Source organism: Hyaena hyaena, unplaced genomic scaffold, assembly GCF_003009895.1.
Source record: "Hyaena hyaena isolate Hyena2069 unplaced genomic scaffold, ASM300989v1 scaffold_168, whole genome shotgun sequence".
Classification (NCBI taxonomy): Eukaryota; Metazoa; Chordata; class Mammalia; order Carnivora; family Hyaenidae; genus Hyaena; species Hyaena hyaena.
This window is the reverse complement of record NW_024080800.1, coordinates 2,506,087-2,531,169: the sequence shown is the minus strand read 5'-3', so window position 1 is coordinate 2,531,169 and position 25,083 is coordinate 2,506,087. Positions and strand designations below refer to the sequence as shown.

The 25,083-nt window shown below is 40.4% G+C and overlaps 1 protein-coding gene across 1 annotated transcript; it reads right to left on the bottom strand.

The window, feature by feature from the left end:
* Positions 1-4,854: 4,854 nt before the first annotated feature.
* On the bottom strand, positions 4,855-24,352 carry MOB1A (MOB kinase activator 1A). The gene is made up of 6 exons (XM_039240130.1): positions 24,150-24,352; positions 20,223-20,389; positions 16,320-16,413; positions 14,140-14,273; positions 9,783-9,946; positions 4,855-7,767 (listed from the first exon to the last, which is right to left on the bottom strand). The coding sequence occupies exons 1-6, from the start codon at positions 24,161-24,163 to the stop codon at positions 7,690-7,692; spliced, it is 651 nt and encodes a 216-aa protein (XP_039096061.1). The 5' UTR covers positions 24,164-24,352; the 3' UTR covers positions 4,855-7,689.
* Positions 24,353-25,083: the final 731 nt, after the last annotated feature.

The window sequence follows — 25,083 nt, the reverse complement described above, 5'->3', positions numbered from 1 at the left end:
GCCGCTGGCGAGGCCGCCCCCTGCCGCCCGGAGGCCGCGAGCCGCCCCGGCCTGGCCGCGTGCGCGCCCCGCGGACTCCTCCCCGGAACCCGCAGCTCCGCAGGGTCACGCCCCTCCCCGGCCTGGTCAGCTCCGTGCTGCTCCTGCTTCCTGGTCCCGGTCCACCAGCGGGCCATTCTTGCCCAGCCTGGGGACGCCTGGGGTTCTCGACCCTCCGTTCTGAGCTGCCCTCACGCCTCTACCCCTCGCGCGGACACCTCACTTCCCGTCCCCACCGCAACCCGGCTTCCAAACTGGGGAGTGTGAGTTTCTCCCTCCAGAACAAGGGAGCCGTGGAGGAGCTCTCAGCAGGGGAGTCGTTTTTAGATTTGAGTTTTAGAAAGATCGTTCTGGCTCCAGGGAAGAGGAGGGACTGTAGGGGGCGGACATTGGAAGCGAGGACAGAAGCTCTGAGGCTACCGCGGTGGCCCAGATGAGATGTGAGGTCTCAGCCGGAGCTGGGGCAGCAGAGATGTAGGATACGTGGGAAGGGAAGGGAATGGAGTGACTGGATTGGGCGGCGAGGGTGAGGGGGCGGGGGCAGTGCAGTGAGTGGAGGAGGGCTAGGTTTGGGGTGAAGGTGGCGGACAAACTCCGTTTTGGATGTTCCTGGCTTCGAGGTGCCTGCAGGACACGGCCCAGCAGAGAAGTAGGCTGGAGCCACAGACCGCAGACTCCAGAGAATGCAGTGGAAGCTGCCTCCTTGTGGATGGGTAAGGTTATCCAGCAACCATGCCCCACTTCTGGAATAATTCAGACAGACCTTAAAGCCAAAATTCAACCAAGAGCTTTTTCTCTTTAGCAGTAATTGTTTGTAGCATGTGGTCTGGTATACCCTCCAGGCTTTACTAGTTCTTTTTGCTATTGCATTCTGGCCTATGCAATCAATTATGATCAGCGTCACACTTGGGTGAGTTGGACAGACCTACAGTTGCTTTTTAAAGTGATCACCTAGGTATATACTTAGTCATTTCAGTATTGACTTCTATGTTTTGGGTCTCATAAGTTCTCCTTTAGATTACTATAATAACCTTTCTCACATATTTTGCTTGATTCCTTAAAAATCATGGTTGGTGGGATTAGCAGCCCATGGGATTAGATAATTTGCTCATTTTTCATTTTTCTTAGCCGGTGTAATTAAAACTACCCAGAATATTTTCCCCAGCAGTTTGGTAGTGAACCCTTTACTCCTCAAACCACATCGTTCAAATGAGGCCAAACTATCCCCAGCTCCAGGGGTGGCCTATGACCCAGGTCTGGCCAGTCAGACAGGGATTTGTTTGGGTTGGTCGCATGATCCCAGCCAGACCAGTGAGAGTTGGTCTAGAGATTGGTCTGGAACTAAGAAATGGGCATTTACCACTGAGTTGCTAAACTGTTAACAGTTGGCTGCCATCTTTGTAATCATGTGGGCAGCACCCACTTTGGAAATGATGTAGATGCAGTAGAGTTGGAGGGAGACAGATGTTTGGCGTTGTCAAGCAGTGCAAGAAACTAGCACTAAACTAATTTTAGTTGGGTCTGCCACTTGTAAGAGACCCACCTTGAACTTAAACTCACTGATTTCTATTTGAATTCCTCTTTCCTTTACTGAAAAATCAGTACTTTTGCTTATCTCCAACCTTCCTTTTCCTTATAATTTAACAATTGCTCACATTATATTTTTGGACTCACTGCCCTAGTACCCTCCCCTTGGCATTTCCACCCTGCTATCAGAGTCCACTGAAGTGAAAATCTGTCCACTATTTGCTTATCTAAAATCCTTCAGATTCTCCATCACCTACTGGCAAAAACCCAAGGTCTTTTATATGACTTAACCACTACCTACCTGTTCAACTGAAATCTCCCCTGTAGTAATACTGGACCACTGTACCTCTCTGTACAAGCCATGCTACATGTAAGCTTGGTTATGCGGTTACCCATCTTGTAAGCCAGTTCAAGCCTTGTCTTCTCCAGGGAGCCACCTCTGATTGCCCCACAGTAAACTTATGCACAACTTGTGCATAACTTGCACTGCACATATGGCCCTTGAAAACGATCGATTTATGTAGGTGTCTGTTTTTCCATATGGTCCCTGAGCTCCACGACAGGATCTTGCTCTAGTCCTGTCAACCTGTCACCCAGCATGACATTGGACAAAAAGTGGACATGCTGTGATAACTGAAGAGAGCTGACAGTGGCCTGGCCATTCTAGGTTCACAGTGTACGAACTTGAACCATTTTAAGAAAGGATTTACGGAACCTCACCAATCTTGGGCTTCCAAATTAGTTCCAACTTAACATTTCAAGTATAACTTATGATAGAAGTGAGTAAAAGGCCAGTTTTACTTTGTTATGATTAAAGTATAATGGCTTTAGTCACAGGAAATGGGTATATCCCATTTTACCTTTTTTTTTTGCCCTGAACTTGAGATCCTCTAATCTCCACTTATACTGGTCCATGATTACTCCCTGCTTTCATACTTCTAGTTACATGTGAGCTAACTGGAAAAAAACTCTTCCAGACAGATCTCTTTGAATACAGCTTTTTTACCTCATAGGATGGTTTTAAATTGTAGTCACTTTGTCTTATAGGGTCTCCTAGCACCCATGAACAAACAGAATTTATACAGATGGAATGCACCCTAGAGAAACAGGCTGGTCTCGTTATGACCTAGCTGTTTGAAGTCAGAGCATTTGTGCCACCGTCTGAAAAACAGTGAAAAATTCTTAACACACCTCTCAGTTGCAACCCCCTTCCCAGGTGGCTTAAGGATTAAGTAAGGTGACCTGCTGGAGGATTCCCCTCAACAGGTAGGTTCCCCTAAAAAGTAGTACTCAAAACACTCATCAACCATGAGATAAAGAACTTGGCCAGAATTCAATATTGGGCTTCCTTCATGTAGCAAACACACTACAAAAAATGTCAGTTGAGCTAAACAGTGTGCCCAGACACTTACATTCTAGTAAAAAAAAACTCCCTGTCTTTTCATAGAACAGGAACAAAAAGTTCAGAGCAGGAGCCAGTCCAAGCTTTTGGAACATCCAGCATCCATTTTACAATGAGCCCTAAACCAAGTAAAATCCAGAAACTTCCCTAGCCTCTCTTGCAGCCAGGACAGAGATAAGTGACTTAGGATCTGCCAATCTGAGGCACCTGTATGTTTTTGGTTTTTTGTCACCCATGTACATTTTTTATTAGGAAGACACACAAAATGAAGATGGTTTTAGGTAAAATCCTTTATTTTGGTCAGGGTTGAGGACTCTAGCTTTTGGGAGGTACTGAGGCAGAGACTGACATCTAGTGGCCAGAAATAATGGTGCAGGCTATAGCGTCCATTCCAAGCCCTTCAGCAATGTGGTATTAGCTAGAGGCCCGCGGCATGGTTTAGACATTGTTCTTTGCTGTGTAGCTTTGAAGCCCAACTCTGGCCCTCTCAAAGATTATTTGGGTTGTTCTACTACTCATTTATAAAGTTTAAAACAGCTTTACAACTTAGCCATTAGACACTCTTAAATTTTTGTGAGCGATTTTAATCCTACTACTGAAATATAACTATCAAAAAGAAATCGAAAACTGATAGCTTATCTACACTTTATACAAAATAGGAACGTCAACCCATATTATTTAGCCACATTAACTTCTAAATTTTAACTCTAATCAAAAGGTCAAAACAATTATAGCAGTGCTGTTCTGAATTAAAATTAGGCACCTGTAATTTGGACCTCTAAAAAGAACTCTAATATTTCTCCTACAATAACAAAAACTGGCTATTTGGGGTGGGCGATGTCTTACAGATATGCTTAACACTCAGTTCAAGGTCAGAAAATCAGCACTCCATTGTCTCCTCTCCCTTTTCTCAATTTCACAACCAGGAGTCCCAGCTCAAGTTAGCTCAGGAGAAAGGAGACTACTAATGTTTTTGTCTGGGATAGGTTTCAGCCACTTGTAATCATAGGCTTACTTTGTTTCTTGGGGTGGGGCCCTGGTGTTATAGAATATTTATTTAGGGACTTCCTTTTCTTCTAAGAGTTAAGGAAACAATTTAGTTACTAAATAATAGGCAAAAGACAACCTTCCATCCATAGAAGCAAAAATCTCAAGTTTTACATTTAAATAAAAATGTGTGTTAAGACATACTGTAATCAGTCATTTCTTTTAATATATTTTATTCTGATGAAGTTATTACAAAAGTAGATACAAAATACTTTCTTTAAAAGTACAATTAACTGACTTAGAAAAATAGATAAAGCCCCTAAAGGTTTAAAAATACAACATAAATTTTCATGTAAAGAACATTTAAAAATATTTTAGATGGTAACCAAGACTAACTTATGCAAACTATTTCTGAAGTAGACCAAACATAGAATGTTCTATAAAAAACCTACAGCATGCTGGTAATCCATTTTGGATTTACATAACACTTGTTGGAAGAGAATCTGAGAATGAGAAAATCCATGTGAATTTCAATGCAGTCGCTCCAATAAAGTCACTGCTATCACATGTAATATCATCCCCAAAAGCCTTTTATGGCCTGAAATATCAAAAGCTAACGCAAACACACAAGGAAGACTGAGGGACAACCATCTTCCCTCTCTGACAGGATTCTACAACAGCAAAAACCAAATCCACTTACTGAACTAATTCCAGGAGGAAATAACATCTCTGTTGAAGGTGCTCAGTGTTTGGGGTCTCAGCCAGCATTTTTCAGGCCACAGTTGTGCTGCCAGGAGACAGCCTCCCATAGCCAGGCGTCTAACACCAGAACCCTGGCTGTTGCCGCTCAGAAACAGATTTCTGAGCCTTGTACTCTTCAGGGCTGATTTGTTTCTGTTGGTGAGGTAATGATGTTATGTTTAGAAGCTCCACTTCTAGTACAACCCCACTGCTCACAGAGAAAAGTCAATGTTATAATCAGAAAACCTCAACAATGTCTGCAAAAGTTAAAAGCACCAACCAACTGCTTTTCATGCCTCTGACCTACTAGGGAAGCTTTCGCTTTGTTATCAAAGGCATGATGAAGAAGCACAGATTTGCATTTCTCAAGCAGGTAGCTACAGAAGCTAGGGCTCTACAAGTCTAAGATGAAAGGAAATACTTTGTTAGCTGGTGGCCCTCTAAAATCACTCTATTCACAGTCTGGAGAAGAAAGGATAGATACCTTTGGCTATCAAAACAAAAACCATAGTAACAAGGAAGTTTCAATATTTAAACAAAGACCTGGACATCATCGTCCAAAAGTTTTTTTAAAGGCCCAGAAATGAGAGTGCCATAGGACAACCTGCGTGATTTAGCAAGCACTCTCCACCCCATGACTACCCAAGGGTGAGGAGCAGCAGACACCGACAGGAGGTGACCTCTGATGTAGAACAGGCAGACCCTGGGCACAGGGAGATAAACCACAAGAGAGAAGAGTCCGAGACAGACTGATTTCTTCCAACGCTTCTCAAATGCTGGCCCTCTAGCCCAGTGAGGAGGGCTTCATCCTCTCCCCATTCTCCGGTCTTCCTGCCCTCTACTCCCCCGCTTTAGATGTAAACAAATCAGTGTTAACTTCATGGTTAGGTGCATTGTTGGATTAGCCTGGGAGCCTGGTAACGGTTTTTCTTTTTTTTAAAAAGGACGTTCTGAATCTTAAATTAGCAATAACTTTTTTATTTATGTCTAGCGTGTGACCACCTTTGGTTCACTTTGGGAGGGAGTCATGAAGAGAGGGCGGATTCCTGGCACTGAAAATAAATGGAGAAAAGGGAGAACTCTTTTGTTTAAGAATCATGAAATATTAGAAATGATGAAAAGTACAACCCTAGTTGAGAAATATAATTTCATTCCTTGAAGACTTAATTAAAGCCAAAGTTGAGAGGCAATAATGTTCTAGGTGGCATCTAGAAACCTGCTTTCTTGTTAACATGAACACACAGGACACCTGACAGGGACCTTTGGATAAGCTTAAAACATGGATTGTGGAATGTTTCAGATGGCTTTTCTCTTTTTTTCATGAGGGATTCATTATCTCACTTCTTAATTCCTGAAATGATGTATGGTTTCAGCCTAAAATAGATGAAATGTTTTATTTCCTTTAAAATTCTGGATATCTGGATATGAAACTGAATTATTATAAAAATGGAGTTCCTAAGCAATTCTTTATACTTTAGTGGGACAATAAAAATAAATAACAAAAAACCCTAACAAATCTAACCTTTCATCAAAACCATCAAGGGAATTGGTGAGTACTCTGCAAAAATCACAGCTCTGAAATCCAGTATGCAGACGAACTCAGAGCAGCACTGGTCTGGCTGGAGTTCACTACATCCTAGAAACCTAACGGCCTTTATTTCACTAAAGGGGAAGATTCTTTTTATCCCAACAGAATTTCAAGTTTTGATACAAAAACAATTAAAACAGGATTAAACCCCTAGGAGGACTCAATCCATCCTTGGACTACTTGAAGTAAGATTTTTTACGTATTCCTCCCATTTTGTTTCCTTTCAAAACACACATACACACACACACACACACACACACACACACACACACAAGGTAGCACACCAAACTTAAACTGCATTATAAAATAAGATGTGTACACCTTCAAGGTTTTTTATTATGGTCTTCCCTAACTTTTACCCCTATTGGGATAAAGTTTAGGTATTTCTATACTACTCTGAACTAAGTCTCAAGTCACAATAAAAACATGTAGAAGTAATTATTTTTTGTTTTTTTAAAGGACACTCAAAAGAAAATAATCAAGTACTCTGAGTACTTTCTTCCATTCTCCTATCCAGAATTTCAAGGCCTCTGAAAAACATGAATGAGAATAGTGGTTCTGAGACCTAAATTTGTTATAATTTTTTGCAGTCTTTTTCTCAGCCATAAGCTACCTATTCAAATTAAAATGAATGAAGCATTTCAAAATAAAAATGCAAAAGACTATCCTTACATGCTTTAAGAAAATTATTTCTGATATACACACTCCTAAAAATTTAAACAGGTTTATGTAAATAAAATCCCAAATAAAGATTAAAAAATAAAGTCATTTTAGAAATAACTCTGGTTACTCCCATACCAACCACTCAGGTGATAGGAAGATTTAAAATGCAACCATGGATTTTGAAAAAATAAACACATCTATATATTCTAAATATATAAAAACCTATAAAAACACTAGCATACAAACTTCAAACTAAAAGGATATCCAAAGTAACACACAAATGTCCTAAATCTTAAGGAAACTTAAAAAAACTCTTCTGTTTGTAAATAAAAGCAGAATAAAACTGATCTGATTGCATTATTAGGTAATTTGCTCTGGAAACCTGTTAATAAATTATTGCTGGGAATTCTCAATAGCATTATGCTGTTACCTGAAGCACACTGTCTTCAGTAAAAACATAAATAAACTAATAGACTACATGTTAGTCATCACATATTACAACCAAGTATGACTCTGACAATAACAGGAGTGGTCACATAGTGCCTCAGATTCAGGCGTGTCTTGAATTTCTCACTGAAGGATTAGGCCAACCTACCTTTGGGACAATTTTAGCAGTAGATACAAACAACAGGTGTCTTTTTATCCTGTTCTCTTAAAGTCTGTATCACTAGTCTATAACAGATAGCAATGAGAGAGTTCTAGCAGATGAAGCAAGAGGGTAACTGTGTTCTAGAAGAAACATTTATCTGTCTTTCGATCCAAGCTTCTCAATTAGTTCCTGAAGAGGTGCCAACTCACGCCTATCAATCAGATTAAACTCCTAAAAAAGAGAAGGAAAACAAAATTTAAAAACATATCTAACATTAAAACTCCACAAATGTCAGAGAAGGGATTCCTAACCCTAGTTTTCTGAAATCCAAAAAAATGATGAAATCATCTCTGTGAACTTTTTTTTTTTTTGAGAGAGGGAGAGAGAGAGTGTGCTCGCACCCGAGCAGGGCAGAGGGGCAGAGGGAAAGACAGAGAATCCCAACCAGGTTCCATACTCAGCACAGAACCCGATGCAGGGCTCGATCCCAACGACCCTGGGATCATGACCTGAGCCAAAATCAAGAGTCGGACGCTCAACCAACTGAGCCACCCAGGCACCCCTGTAAACATTTTTAAATGGTATCATTTTTATTCATTTTTTTTTTTAAATATAGGAAGACTGACTAAATAAACAACTGGATGTATTAGCATGATCTTCACTCATTATTCTTTTAATGAGTTAAACATTAAAATCAAAACTGTATCTATGTTTGCATTTACAGGGAAATGATCTTAAAACTATAGGATGAACTTTTGATAGCGGCTACCTCCTGGGCTGTGGATCTATTTCTTTCGTAGAGTTATATTCTACCTACATCTATATGGTGTCTTTTTTTTTTTTTTTTAATGTTTATTTATTTTTGAGAGACAGAGAATCGGAAGCAGGCTCCAGGCTCTGAGCTGTCAACATAGAGCCCGATGCAGGGCTTGAACTCACAAACCGTAAGCTGAAGTCGGACGCTTAACTGACTGAGCCACCCAGGCACCCCTGTCTGTGTCTATTCTATAGCTGTACTACACTCCCACCCTCTATCTGTACCTCTACATCTGTATCAGCACCAGACTAGACCTGTAATAACTGCTGTGCAACAATCTCAGAAGGAAGACCAAGAAGAGCACAGGACATTCTCCTTTATGTGGCACTTATGAAAGAAATACGCAAGATCTACTAAAAAACTACTGGCTTTCCTACCAAAAAACAGTGTCTAGCATTCTGCATACAGAATTATATGTCTCTAAAGCTGCCTTAATATATTTTTCAAACAATGTGAATTATTTTTATTTTTTAAATGCTCCTTTTTTATATATTTTGAGAGAAAGCAGGAGAAGGGCAGAGAAAGGGATAGAGAGAATCCCAGTGAGTGCAGAGCTTGATGTGGGGCTCAACCCCACGAACTGTGACATCATGACCTGAGCCGAGATCAAGAGTCAGAAGATTAAACAACTGAGCCACCCAGGCGCCCCTATTTTGATTTTTACAAGTTCCAATTTCAATTAAGGGCCCATAAGTAATAGGCCACATCCCTAAAAGGGGTGGTCCTTCTTGAAGTTTCTAGCTGATGACTTCATAAGACTTGGCCTGAAATGGTACTTCTGGAAGCTTAAACCGAGAGAGGAGCTAACAAGTTCTTCCAAAAGTTTTTCTTCCAGACACAGCCATCTCATGAAACAACCCAACTGCAGATGTTTCTTCATAGTTTCCCTTCACTCGGCAATGGCGATGGAACAGGAGGGTATGGAAAGCTGTCCTGGGTTTCTGCTGCTCCTTGTCACACCCTAACCAGAGACCCAGCAGGGGGAGCCAGAGGCAGAAGGCCCGAAAAGGGGGAGGGAAGAGTTCCTATGTTGCTATGCACACCAATGAAATAACCCAGAAAAGAGAAAAGAGAGAATCCTGCTTATACTTTCACTCTATGTCTATAAATTAGACAACTCTAAAAATTGCTCTTTATTAAAATTACCAATCAAGGGGCGCCTGGGTGGCTTAGTCGGTTAAGCGTCCGACTTTCGCTTAGGTCATGATCTCGCAGTTCGTGGGTTCGAGCCCCGCGTCGGGCTCTGTGCTGACTGCCAGCTCAGAGCCTGGAGCCTGTTTCAGCCTGTGACTCCCTCTCTCTCTGACCCTCCCCTGCTCACGCTGTCTCTCTCTCTCCTAAAAATAAATTTAAAAAAATTAAAAAAAAAAAATTACCAATCAAATGTGTCCAAGACAAAGGACAAAGAAATAAACATGGTTCAACTTACCTGAACAAAGAAGATAAAGTGCTTAAAGGAGGTGTTGAGGTGGGCCTCCTCTTGCAGCTGCATCACAGAATCAAAGTGCTGGTGATAAATATGGGCATAAACCCGGAACAGGCGCTTTAGAATGGTCTTCGCCACAGACATAAAGTTTTTGGGAAATGGGACACCTGTAAGCAAATACATACATACATACATACATACATATATATATATGTCAATTGGTCTTTTATCTAACTGAACAGCAGAAAGTTTAGAAACTGCCATATGCAACTCCAATACATACACATTCACAAATATAAGCCTGTTTTCCATATATTTTTTTAAAAGACAAAGTAAAAAAAAACCCAAACAAATATGAGGTATCCTCACATAACACACTTGTTCTGACTGCCTTGGACTAATAGACACCAAGTCTATGAGGTGCTGTTGAATCAAATTTAAAATAAACATAATTTTAGCTATTTAACACTAGAGTTTCTTCCTAAGATTAAATGTAACAAGAATAAGTATTTTGACTATAAATAAAAAATTTTATTTTTGTAATTTGTAACTCTAAAAAATTTTTATATTCACACATACACTCAACTAGGAATGAAAATTCTAAGAGAAAAAGGCATTATAATCTATGGTCTACAAATAAAGTATTTTTATCTTCTGAGTTACTCTGAAACACTAGTTTTCTTCCTTAAATTGGGAGTCCCCAACTTTTGATTCTATCTTTTCAAAGTGCTATTTTCATTTCCCTCTAGTACAAGACAGATACACTTCCTGAAAAGGGAAGAAGGACACCTCACCATTTTGCAAAGAAAATGAACACTTCCTTAGAAATGAACTGAGATATGGTTTGCCAATGTCCCTCCAAGCAGTGTAGGTGGGGGTGTGTCTCAATTCCTGAGAATTCCACCTGACAAGACCAAAGTCTTAAAACAGGGACAGAAGACAATACAGTGGCACGGGTACAGTACATAAACATGTAAGAAGTTATCAGCTTTCAAAATAACCTAGAACAGATGGTCTTAACGGCTACTCCACAACACTAGTCCAGAAACATTTTCCTTTCTTCAATCTTTCAGAAAGGTGAAAACACTTTTTCCTTTCCTGCATATTATTTCTCAAACAGTCCCTAATAGCCTGAAATTTAATGTACTTTGCTCTTGCAAGCTAATTTTTCTGGTTTCTGCCCCATCAGTCTTGGCTAACAACTTGCATTTTCATTTTGTTTTAAACTTTTTTTTTTTTTTTTTTTTAAGGTAAGCTCTAGATCCAATGTGGGGCTTGAACTCACAACCCTGAGATTAAGAGTCACATACTCTACTGACATAGCCAGCCAGGTGCCCCTAACAACTTGCGTTTTCAGACATAATCCTGGAGCTTGTGGGCATGTTTTTCTGGACTGGGTCTTGTATTCCCATATTGAAGAGATGGATTTTTAAGTCAAACTCCTTTCTGAGAATTTACAAATATGCATCTTGCTAATAAGAGGAATAGTAATAATTTGGATGTATTAGTTCAAAATGAGAAATAAACAATCCTATCCAATTATTGGCAGAAAATGTGGATAACAGCCTAATTGAGGGAGAAAGGATTCCAGAACATTAGGCCAAGTTACTAAAGAATAGAAAGCTGAGAAAAGAGAATAAAGTTGTATTTTTTGTCTTCCATAAATGGGAAGATATTCTCTAATGAATAAAGAACTGTAAGTAATTTGTTTCAAACCAAGCACTTTCCAAGCTGAATTTAACAGAAACATTCGAGCACAGTCAATATACAATAAAGAATCAGTGAGAGAGGAAATAAAAGGTTTAATAATAAAATGGAAAGGCTGGCCAACAGCAAACAGACCAGGTGTAACGTGATAACAAGCTTTTCCCCCAAAAGAACCACTGATTAGATTGCAAAAAGGAAATCTGTCATGATCTGAGTGTGTGTATCCCTTCAAAATTCCTATGTTGAAATCCTAACCCCCAGATGATGCTATTAGGGGGCAGAACTCTGGGAGGGATTAGGCCACAAGCACCGAGCCCTCATGAGTGGGATTGTGCCCTTATAAAAGAGGCCCCAAAGAACTTTTGCTGGTTCCCTTCCACCATGTGAAGACTAGGTGAGAAGTCAGCAGTCTGAGACCCAAAAGTGGGCCTTCACCAGGACCCAACTATGCTGGCACCCTGATCTTGGACTTCTAGCCTCTAGAACTGAAAAGTAGCTTTGTTATTCATAAGCCAAAATTTCTCATTATTTGCAGCAGAACAGACAAGACAGAATCCAACCTGTTGCTCATAAGACATTCTTAAACTGAAAATGACAAGCAGTAAACTCATGAACAGTGATGCCAAAATCTTGATCGAAATATGAGTAAATAAAAAACACGATTCCAGTAAAACATTAAAAATATACATATACTAGAGAAAACCTTATGGTGACCAACAGTAGACACTGGGAAAATATCATAAAAGGTAACAACTATTTTTAAAAATTCACCACACCTCTAAGCAAAAACAAGATTCCTGTTTAATGCTGAAGTGCTAGAAGCACTTGCATCAAAGTAAGGAAACAAAAGGATGTCTGCCATCATCACTGTTACTCAGCACTACTCGGGGGCAATTCGGTAAGAGTTACGTAAGAAACATCCGTATCAAAAAGGAAGAGGCAAAATTAATATTATCTTAATATGATGTGATTGCATACTTCAAAAATTGAAGAAAACCAACCCAAAACAACTAAATAATCAGAATCGATGGTCAATTTATGTAAAAATTTATATGAAAACCAACAGCTTTCCTATATACTAAACAATATTTGGAAGGCAGATATCAATTATAAAAACACAGAATGTCTAGGGATAAACTTAAGGAACTTGAAGGATTAAAATAAACTACAGAACTGTGTAAGAGTAAGAAATTAAAGACATGAATAAATGAAGAACTATATCTTGTTCTTGGGTAGAAAGACTCAGTATTGTCAAGAGAACAAGACTGCCTATATTAATCTACAACATGAATGAAATAATAATCAAAATCTCATAAATATTTTTATTTTACCTTGCCAAAATGATTCTAAGTTCTTTGGAAGAACAAATATCCCAGAATAGCTGTGAATATTCTGAAAAAGAAGAGCAAGGAAGAGAGACTACCCCTACAAGATGCTCAAAGATCTATGGCTATGATTATTAAAACACTGTGGAATTCCTATAGGAACAGATAAAGAGAATGAAAGACTCCAAATTATATTGGCAACCTGGTGTACACATAAGATAATCTGGGGAGAAAAGACACATGTATTTGATAAATGGTGTTGGACAAACTGATTAGCCTTTTTTTTTTTTTTTTTTAATTTTTCTTTTTTTCTAGGAGAGGGAGAGGGAGACAGCGTGAGCAGGGGAGGGTCAGAGAGAGAGGGAGATACAGACTCCGAAAAATAGGCTCCAGGCTCTCAGCTGGCAGTCAGCACAGAGTCCGACGCGGGGCTCAAACCCACGAACCGCAAGATCATGACCTAAGCGAAAGTCGGACGCTTAACCGACTAAGCCACCCAGGCGCCCCTGATTAGCCTTTATAACTGGAAAAAAATGGAGGGAGACTTGAGAAAAAAATTTCTGGCAAGAACAAGGATTTAAACATAAAAACAAAACCACGAAAGTACTACGTGGAAACATGGACACATGTTTCTTGAAATAGGGAAAACCTTTCTAATCACTGTATTAAAATCCACACTTTAAAGGAAAAGATCAATAGGACAAAATAAGAAAGTTACGGGGCGCCTGGGTGGCTCAGTCGGTTGAGCATCCAACTTCGGCTGAGGTCATGATCTCACAGTTCGTGGGTTCGAGCCCCACATCAGAATCTGTGCTGACTGCCAGCTCAGAGCCTGGAGCCTGTTTCAGATTCTGTGTCTCCCTCTCTCTGACCCTCCCCTGTTCATGCTGTCTCTCTCTGTCTCTGTCTCTCTCTTTCAGAAATAAATAAAACCTTTAAAAAAAAAAAATAAATAAATAAAGTTACATAGACCAAGAATACCTCCAAAATTAGACAAAAGGCAACTTGGGAGAAAATACATACGACATATACAACAACAAGCTAATATCCTTACCATACAAAGAAATGGACAAAGGATAGAAACAAAAAACAATGATCAATAAACCAAATCAGTCTACCCAAATTGAAAGGAATAAAAATTGAGTAGCCAACAAGTATTAGTGAAGAAACACAGGCAGACACAAACAACACTGGAGGAAGTTTACATGTACAATCTTTTTGGAGAAGAATCTAGCAGTCTTTGTTACTTTTTTTTTAACAGAGTATTAAAAAGAACATGCAACGCATTTATCAGTTAAAAAGAAAAACAGTTCAACATTATAACTTACCAATCTTGGAAGGAAAAAGAGTTTCATCATCAAGCTGATCCTGAACCCAAGTCATCAAATAGTCAATGTATTTTGGTGCTGAACATTTGATTGGCTTTTTAATATTGGTACCATCTGCCCAATGATATTCATATCTGGGGAGAAAATGTTTTATTGATAGGAGTTTTCAAAAACATTACCAAATGTACAACTTGTAATCAAAGTAGGTCCACATTTTCTCAACAGATGTCACATACAACTTTAGTAAATTACCTCCCAGTTCTACTGAAGATTACTTAAAGTTCCCTACAGAATTATCCTGAAATATGATAGTTACAATTGAAAGAGAAAAGGAGGATAATGTGGCAGCTGACAGTGCCAGAATGGATTTTTTTTTAACATAGCCCTAGGAAAGATAAAGGAACTAACATTCCAGGCAGAGGGTGCTGAGGACTGCATAACAGACTGATGCATCCACACCCATTCTGCAATAGTTGGCCATCAAAGTATCAACAACAGAGTCAAGATACTAAGACTGTTTCTTGGAGAGGGTACTAAAGAACACTGTCAGGCATGCATCTCTTTCTCCCTTTGCTGAGCTAAAATGATTAATAAAAACATCCCTCCAAAATACTGTAATTAAAAATAGGACTATAAACTTGGGGTGTCTGGGTAGCTCAATCAATTAAGTTTCTGACATCAGCTCAGGTCATGATCTCACGGTTGGTGAATTCGAGCCCTGTGTAAGGCTCTGCGCTGACAGCTCAGAGCCTGGAGCCCACTTTGGATTCTGTGTCAACCTCTCTCTCAGTTCCTCCCCCACTTGTAGTCCGTCTCTCTCTCCCCCGCTCTCTCAAAAATTAATAAAGATTTATAAAAAATTATTAAATAGGACTACAAACTCATTTGGGTTTTTTTTCCCTTTATACCTGTATCAAATAAGGAAGGACAATTTTTTTCCAAGGGGTAAATATCTCGATACCCTCTATCATCACATAAAACAGTCATTTATTATTAGAAAAAAAGACTGGAAAGAAACACACTAAAACGTTAATCCCACTGCACCTTGACTTAACATTACAGGTGATAAAGAGTTCCATGTTTCTTAATATTTCTTGAAATTTATTACAAACTTTTTTTTAAAAGTTTATTTTGAGAGAGACAGACAGAGCAAGCATGCACACACACATTCATAAGCTGGGGATGGGCAGAGAAGGAGCAAGAGAATCCCAAGCAGACTCCGCGCTGAGAGTACACAGCCCAAGGCAGGGCTTGATCTCATGAACTCTGAGATCATGACCCGAGCCAAAGTTGGATGCTTAACCGACTGAGCCACCCAGGTGCCTCTATAGTCACTTTTATTTACTTATTTATTTATTCATTTTTAATATAGTTTATTGTCAAATTGGTTTCCATATAACATCCAGTGCTCATCCCAACAAGTGCCCTCCTCCATGCCCATCACCCATTTTCCCCTCTCCCCCACCCCCATCCATCCTCAGTCTGTTCTCAGTATTTTAAGAGTCTCTTATGGTTTGCCTCCCTCCCTTTTTTTCCCCTTCCCCTCCCCTATAGCCCTCTGTTAAGTTTCTCCTGTTCCACATATGAGTGAAAACATATGAAAAACATTGTCTTTCTCTGCCTTATAGTCAGACTTTTATTTTTTTTAATTTTTTAATGTTTTTTATTTATTTCTGAGAGACAGAGAGAGACAGTGTGAACAGGGGAGGGTCAGAGAGAAAGGAAGACACAGAATCCGAAACAGGCTCCAGGCTCTGAGCTTGCTGTCAGCACAGAGCCCAACGTGGAACTCGAACCCACGAACTGTGAGATCATGACCTGAGCCGAAGTCGGATGCTTAACTGACTGAGCCACCCAGGCGCCCCTATAGTCAGACTTTTAAAACCTAGCATCTTTAAGCCAGATAATTAAAGTAGCACAATTTGGAAGTAATTAACACTAAATAAAGACAAGAAGAAATTGAACATTACTTACTATAACGCAATTAAATACTAAATACCACATACCAAAATATTTAATAACTAAAAGCTTATAAGTATTAAAGAACTCATAAAACTGAACTACTTTTATACAAGCAAATAGATAAGAAAAACAAAAAAGCTTTATAATTTGATTTATATCAATTAGTTGTTAGCTTTATTTAGTACTTTGAATACCTATGTAATAGGCAGTATATGTACCTTGGACCTGCAGACATGACTGGACAACTTGCTTCAGTGCAAAATTCTGTAATAGTTCCATATAACATGTTAATCTGGTTGAAGAAATCCACAGCTGGAAAGATAACAGGAAAATTGTGTTAAAGTGTTTGTGCAAACACAATAAAACATCAGACCTCTCAGCTGAAGAAAAATGACAATGCCTTCAAGTTCCTGAATAAATTCTCAGGAGATTCAACAATCCAGGGATAATGCAAATTCTCTTCTCTTTTTAAGTTGTTTCTTCTCAAGTTGTTTACTTAACTTTAAATAAAGTTAACTTTTAATAAACATTCATTTTAATATACTAAGTTTTTAACCAGCATAGAAGAACCGGAAAATAAAACATTATGGATAATTGTAACTTAATGATGACTACTGGATCATTAGAATATAGAATTTGACTATGTCCAAGGGAATAAAAAAATCTATTGCTTCCTATCAATCTGGATCAGACAATACCATTTGTGTTAGGAGAAAGTGTTGTGGAATATACTGGAAGGAGAAGGTGTATCAGCTATATTAACAGGCATTTTAAAATATAAAAAACCCGAAGCTTAGGGGCACCTGGGTGGCAAAGTCAGTTGAGGGTCCAACTTCGGCTCAGATCATCTCATGCTTTGTGGGTTCGAGCCCCAAATTGGGCTTGCTGCTGTCAGCCTGTCAGTGCAGAGCTTGCTTCCGATCCTCTGTCCCCTTTCTCTACCCCTCCCCCGCTTGTGCTCTCCCAAAAATAATTAAAAAAAAAACAAACCTGAAGCCTAATGCATGCTGAGAACATAAGAAGGACATGGGATAATACCCCTTGCCTCAGAGACTCCGGCTAAGAAAAGGGACAAAATTGAAAGAATGAGTACAACATGTAAGAGCCCAGAGAAAAGACAACATCTTGAGGGGCTAAGGTAGTCAGTCAGAGAGCATTTCCTACAGGGGCTTCAGCTAGATATGGAAGAAAATGGAGGAGGGAGGGGTAAGTACTGAACTTATCTGAGTGAAATGTTCCTCTGCAAAAAACCCACACAAGCCTTGCGAAGTTTTAAAAAATGTTTCAGTTCCCTTTCTAAAGGAGTACCTAAAAACCAACGAGGGCTTTTCCAAGTTTCTTAAAAATCAAGTAGATAAAAAAGTTTCACCTTGTCAAAAGGATTTTTATATAAAACTCCCGTGATTATAAACCTTCCTCTTAATGAGTCATGTTTCTAAGAAAGTAACAGGCACTCAATATTCATTCAAAACAAAGAGTATGCCCAGATGGCAGGCTGGTTTATTGGTTTAAAGCAGCTGTTCTCAAAACGTGGGCTAGGGATCCCCCCCTAGTTTCAAGGGGCATCTGTGAGGTCAGAGCATTTCAACAGCTCGCTTCACTCTCATTCTCTCAGGAGGCACAGTGGAGTTGTCCAGAGGCTCCCAAAGGGAGACATCACAACAGACTGAATGCACAAGTGGACAGGACAATTCAGTTGTCTCCCATTAAGCCAAACATGAAAACAGATTTCCAAACAAGTAAGACAGTGCCATACTTATCACTAAAATTCAGTTTGGAAAACAGTCATTTTTCATAAAAATATATTTATGTTAACATGCAATGGGTTATTTTTAAAAAGTTAAAAAAGTATGTAAAACTTCTCAGTTTCAATTTCTGACACAGTATCACTAGATATAACCTACATAATTAAAAGCTCTTTGGGGTTCTTGATAATTTTTTAGAGAATAAAGGGATCCTGATACTAAAAGCTTTGAAAACAGCTGACCTAAAGCAAAAAGTCTCAAAAATCAAAGGCTAAAGAAAGCCAACGGATGCCTTCAGAGTAACAGATGATAATTTGAGTCAAGGTTTAAAAGAACAGGGGCGGGGGGTGCCTGGGTGGCTTAGCTGGTTAAGTAGTTAAGCGCCCGACTTTGGCTCAGGTCATGATTTCACAGCTTGTGAGTTCAAGCCCCACGTCAGGCTCTATGCTGACAGCTCAGAGCCTGGAGTTTGCTTCGGATTCTGTGTCTCCCTCTCTCTCTGTCCCTCCCCCACTCATGCTCGGTCTCTCTCTCTCAAAAATAAATAAAACATTAAAAAAAAGTTTTTTTAAAAAGAAACATTTATAAGACAATCAGGGAAGATGTAAACACTGACTCACATAAAGGAATGAAAGTACTGTCATTATCTTTAAAAGGTGATGTTCTTGCCTTTTAGAGATATGGAATATTTATAGATGAAATATATTTGGGATTCACTTCAAATCAATCAGGGAGAGGTGGGTCGGCCTCCAAACATAGAACAAGAGTGGGGAGAGGTGGGAAGGGAGGGAGTTGGAGAGGGAGGAATGAAAATATCAAAAGAAAAAAATAATCAGGGTGAGATACAGAAGCATGAATTGGCCATGAATTGACAGCTGTTGAAACTTGATAATGGATGCCTGGGAATTCACTATACTAGTTTCTCTACTTCTGTATGTTTGAAATTTTCCATTAAGAAGTTTAAAAATTCCTGGAACATCTCAAGTTCCTAATAGATTTAAACCTTATCACCCAGCACTGATCTAAGAAATGACAGGCTTGGGGCACCGGAGTGGCTCAGTTGGTTGAGCATCTGACTCTTGAGGTGGGCTCAGGTCACTATTCCGGAGTCCCGGGATCGAGCTCCACATTGGGTTCTGTGCTGAGGTGACGCCTGCTTAAGCTTCTCTTTCTCTCCCCTGCCGCCCCTCTTCCCCACTCACACACACGCACTCTCTAAAATTAAAAAAAAAAAAAAAAAAAAAAAATTAAAAAAAAGAAATGACAGGCTCAAATATTCAAATCTCTAGCCTCAGTACATATCTTGAACTCAAGAGCGACTTTTAGCTCATGGGCGCCTCCTGTTTTCTCCCACTCTCTTAATTTCCTTCTGACTACTCCTAAGTCACAACAATCAAGTGACTGCCCATATGAACTGCAATTGACTTGTGTATACGCAGGCAGATGAGGGCTGCTGGGAATGGGGGTGCAGCTGTGCAGATGCGTTCCCTAAGAAGTCATGGCCCACCACAGGTAGAATTTAGCATTCCAATCTTTTATTTGACCTTGCTCAGCAATTCATACCATTCTATCCTGAGAAATTACCCCAAAGCACTCAACATTTCTTCTCCGGTCTCTCTACTCAACCACACAGGTTACAACCAAGTACTCTGAAGAGAACAGCACAGTTTCTAATGTATTTGTACTTCTGAGTTTCTTCACAGGTACAGCATTATACTACAACAGTTAGAACTATAAAGAAAATTCATTAACAAAAAAATGTTGGCAAAATGTTCCTAAAAATCAGCAAAGCTGAACGTTATTAAAACTTACTGTTAACATCCCCTATGACCCAGCAATAGCACTGCTGGGAATTTACCCAAGGGATATAGAAATGCTGATGCATAGGAGCACATGTACCCCAATGTTCATAGTAGCACTTTTAACAATAGCTAAAACATGGAAAGAGCCTAAGTGTCCATCAACAGACGAATGGATCAAGAAGACGTGGTTTATCTATACGATGGAATACTACATGGCAATGAGAAAGAATGAAATCTGGCCACGTGTAGCAACATGGATGGACCTTGAGGGTGTTATGCTGAGTGAAATAAGTCAGGCAGAGAAGAACAGATACCATATGTTTTCACATATAGGTGGATAGGGAGGAACTTAACGGAGGACCATGGGGGAGAAGAAGGGGGGAAATGGTGGGGGAAAGGGAGAAAGGCAAACCATGAGAGACTCTTGAATGCTGAGAACAAACTGAGGACTCATGGGTGTGGGGGGGAGGGGGGTGATGGGCATGGAGGAGGGCACTTGTGGGGATGAGCACCGGGTGTTATATGGAAACCAACTTGACAATAAACTATTTGTTAAAAAACAAAAAAAACTTACTGTTAACAGCAATCCATTCGTTGAGGTCCTCTCCCTCTGGCAACATAACAGCTTGTCTCAGATTCCCACTTCCTAGAGTTGCTTCTGCATGTTTTAAGAGTTCATACTGATGAGAGCCCTCAGGGATATTCTTCTTTGGTTTGAAAGTTTTGGAAGAGCGGCTGCTGCTGTTAGGTTGAAAGTAAACGTATTATCAATTTTTAGGACTGAAAGCAGCATGGCATAATTTTAGGGACATGAATTGTTCTGAAAATAAAAATACTCTCTGAAAAGTGCAAGGATAGGGCAAGTGTTATGATCTTAATCTGAGTGTCAAAAGTTAAAACAATTACATTAAGTATGAGCTAGGGTAAAAGAGAAATTAGTATTTTAATACGCCTGGTGTAAGTGTAAAATGTGTTAATATTTTGGGAAGGCAATATAACAATATCTATGAACACGGAAGTACTTTCACTCCATCCCTTCTACTTCTAGGTATTTCTCCTAGATATGGATAAGGATATGCTTCCCAAAATTGGTTTTAACAGTGAAAAAAGTGGAAACAATCCTAAAGCTAATCGGTGGAGGAATAAATAAATCATGATACATCCATAACATGGAATACTATAGAGTAGTTAAGAACAAGATAGACCTACATGTATTCACATGGAAAGATCTCAAGACATAGTTTAACATATTAAAGGACCAAATGTACAGCAGAAGCCCATTCTACAAATGCATAATGTTAGAAAGGGGTCTCCTGGCTGGCTCAGTAGGAAAAGCCTGCAACTCCTGCTATCAGAGTTGAGTTTGGCCCCATATTGGGTGTAGAGATTACTTAAAAATAAAATCTTAAGAAAAAGAAAACTAACATGAAATGACGTCTCAAGATTCAATATGATCTTCATCTAAATTAACACTTTTGTGCTTCAAATGGTACCATCAACACAGTGTAAACAATTCACAAAATGGGAGAAATATTTGCCATTCATAGAGGTGATAAAGGACTTGTATCCAGGATAAAGAATTCTTCCAACTCAAAAACAACACACACACACACACACACACACACACACACAACCAATCAATTTAAAAATGATCACAAGAGGGTCACCCGGGTGGCTCAGTCGCTTAAGCAGCTGACTTCGGCTCAGGTCATGATCTCACAACTCATGGGTTCGAGCCTCACATCAGGCTCTGTGCTGACAGCTCAGAGCCTGGAGCCTGCTTCAGATTCTATGTCTCCCTCTCTCTCTGCCCCTCCCCCACTTGCACTGTCTCTCTCTCTCTCTCTCTCTCTCTCTAAACTGAATAATCAGTTAAAAAAAAATTTAAAAAGATCACAAGACTCAAATAGACATTACTCCAAAAAAGATATACATATGGCCAGTAGCATTAAAAAAAAAAAAAAATGCTGACCGTCATTAGGAAAATGCAAATAAAAATCATAATGAGATAATATTTCACATCCACTTAGGATGACTATAATCAAAAAGACAATTAACAAGTGCTACTTAGGATGTGGGTAAATTGAAACTCTCATGCAGTGCTGGTGGGAATGCAAAATGGTGCAGGGCTTTGAAAAAGTGTGGCAGTTCCTCAAAAGGTTAAACGCAGTTACTATATAACTCCTCATTCTACACTCAGGAAGAATGAGAAATGAACGTGTACATCTAACACAAAAATCCATACATAAAGGTTCATAGCCGAGTTATTCCTAACAGCCAAAAAGTGGGAACTCAAATGCCTGTCAACCAAACAAAGTTTAAAAGAAAGAAACAGCCTTACATTTAGATCCAAAAAGTAGCTAAGCAACTGAGCATCCACAAACAAACCACTAACTATAAACATTTACTCATAAGAGAAAGACTTTGGAGGAGGAGGGGAGAGAGACTGTTCCAGTAATATAGAAATTTACAATTATAATCTAAGTCATACAAACTTTCAGACATGGTAATCATACTGTGTAAACCATACACCTAAAAAGTAATTGGCAGGCGGGGGAAAAACGATTTGAGCAGATATTCTCCACAGTGCTATTTTATAACAGCAAAATACTAGACAGAATACAAATTTCTCTGGTGGGTATTGGTTTGATAAGATTTCAAATCCACTTGTTAATGACTCAAGCGAAGTTTGTTTTAACCCAGTTGTTTATGACAAAGACAAGAATAAAGTAAATTGTGTTTTCATATAAGAAAAAAGTAAACTGTGTCAAGACTTCATCATCTAATCTGTTCTCACCCATAACTCAGCAGTACAGCTGCTCAGGGACCCCCCCCCCTGGGGCTTACCAATGAAAACTTCTGAAGAAGCAACACTTTGACTCCAATTACCAAGAATTTGTGAGGAGTCCTCAAGAGTGCAGGGGCTGGGCAAGGAGACACTTTGATGATCTAAACAGCTGTCTGTAAACCCTGGGGCAATTAGCCCCTGCCAAGCAAATGCCCAGCTGGTCAACACCAGCGCCATCGTTCCCTGGCAACAAGGAACTTTTACTTTTGTGCTGGCAGCTGGACCTCAACTCTGGGTTGGCTAAGCCTCTCCTCAGTACTGACTCCTGGAAACACAGACCTCAACGAAACTTGGACTTTATTTCTTTCATCTCCCCTTGCCTGGAACAATAGTGTAAATAATCTATCACTGATCTGGAGTATTTCATTAGCTTATTAAGAGACATTATCCTGTATGCAACTGGCTTATGAAATTCACAGCAAACCTAGGTTAAATAAATTGCTGGCAAGGACAAACTCAGTCTCTGAGTGTAATTTGCTTCCCAAAGCAAAACATTCTCACAATAAGGAACTGGGTAAACTCTGGTTACAGAAGAGTATACAATTTAATAATAAATTTAATGAAAATATCAAATATGTGGGCGATAGATGTTTACTCGATCACACAACGCTCATTTAAGTAATGTACCAGGGAGAGAGAGCCACCTGAAAATAATAAGATGCTGGAGCAATGCTTCCCAAACCTAAATATGCTTAAGAATCATTAGAGGGGCGCCTGGGTGGCTCAGCTGGTTAAGCATCAGACTCTGGATTTTGGCTCAGGTCATGATCTTAACGGTTTTGAGATGGAGCTGAGTCGGGGGCTCTGTGCAGACAATACAGAGCCTGCTTGGGATTCTCTCTCTTTCTCTCTCAAAAGAACATTTTTTTGGTTTAAATCCTCAGAGAATTTACAAAAGTTTCTATTTAAGACCCATTTGGGCCCCAGGCGTTAGCTCTAAAATAGGATTCTACCCAGGAAAAGTTAATTACACAAAGTCACGGGGGCCCCTGGCTGGCTCAGTCAGTGGAGCATGCCACTCTTGACCTCGCAATTCTAAGTCTGAGCCCCACGCTGAGTGTAGAGATTACTTAAAACTGAATAAATAAAATCTACACAAAGTCACAATGGGCTGAATCCGCATTGGACGGAAGTCTGCATGCAAGGCTGAACTTCAAGCTTCCCCAACTGCAGCACTCTCCGTTTTCCTGGGGCAGTGTTTTTCCACGGGAGTAATTTAATACTGAAGATAATAAAACTTGATAAACGGTGGAGTAAAAAGATAAGTCAGAATTGATCATTACTAGACGTCTCCAGACTTGAGAGGAATCCGGAGCCCAGCTACTGGGTTCGGGGCTCCGCCCCTGGGTCATCCCTCCGCCCTCAGGGGCGCTCGGGCGGAAAAGTTTGGAGGCACTACCGGCCTCGGGGCCTCACTACTCCGCAACCCTCTAGCTCCGCTTCCTTAGCCTCGACCTTCACCTCCGTCAGCCTGGGCCCACGTCCGGGCCTCCCTCGTGGCCCGCGGGGGTGGGGGGAGGGATGGCAAAGCAAGCGACAGTCACTTCGACCCCGACCCCGGGACCCGGCCCTCGCCTCAGGCGTCTGCTCGCCCCCTTGCTCGCCCTTGCCCTCGGCCTTCAGCTCTGGGGCCCTCGGCTCGGCCACACTTACAAGAGGAAGCTCATCTTCTATCCTCAGAGGGGAGGGGCCGCTGGCCCCCGCCGCGGTCTGGATTCGGAGCCCGCGCGGGAACCACGAGGAAGCGGACAGTCCTCAGATCTCCGCCAGCGGAAACACCGAGCGCCGCTGCTCGGAGCCGGGGGTCTTGCTGGTGCTAGCTACTGCGCTCGCCACCCCCACCTTGCCGACCCGAAATGCGGAACCAGCAAAATCTCGCGAGCGAAGGCCTCGGCTCGCCCTTCCCCTGCGAGAAGGACTGGACGCGCCCCTTTGCGCCCCGCCCACTCCTAAAGCTCAGCCAATCAGCGGTCTCCAAGCCGAGACTGCTTTCTCCTGAAGGCGTGGTCAGGTTGCGGTCCGTGGTCTGGAAGAGTGGCTGATCTTGTGCTTGGTCTGGGTTGTTGCTGTTGGATTTCGTCCTATTCTCTCTTTATGGAAGAGGTCTCTAAAAGCGCTGCAATTTTTAAAAACTTAGTTTTATTTTTAAGTGGAGATATAATTCACATAGCATGAAATTGACCCTTTAAAAAGATACAAAAATATAAAAATATCCACTTGGATGGCTCAGTCGGTTAAGCTCGGACTTGGGCTCAGATGATCTCTCAGTCTGTGGGTTCCAGCCCCGCATCGGGCTCTGTGCTGACAACTCAGAGCCTGGAGCCTGCTTCAGATTCTGTGCCTCCCTCTCTCTCTGCCCGTCCCCCACTCACGCTCTCTCTCAAAAATAAACATTTAAAAAATTAAAATATATACATACATATATATATATACATACATATATATATACACACTCCAGTGGTATTTTTCTTCTATTCAGAGTTGCGCAATCATCACCTCTAATTCTAGAACACTTTCATCACCCCAAAAAGAAACCCATCATTCTTCTTTCTCCCTCCTGGCAAACCCTGGCAACAACTGGTCTACC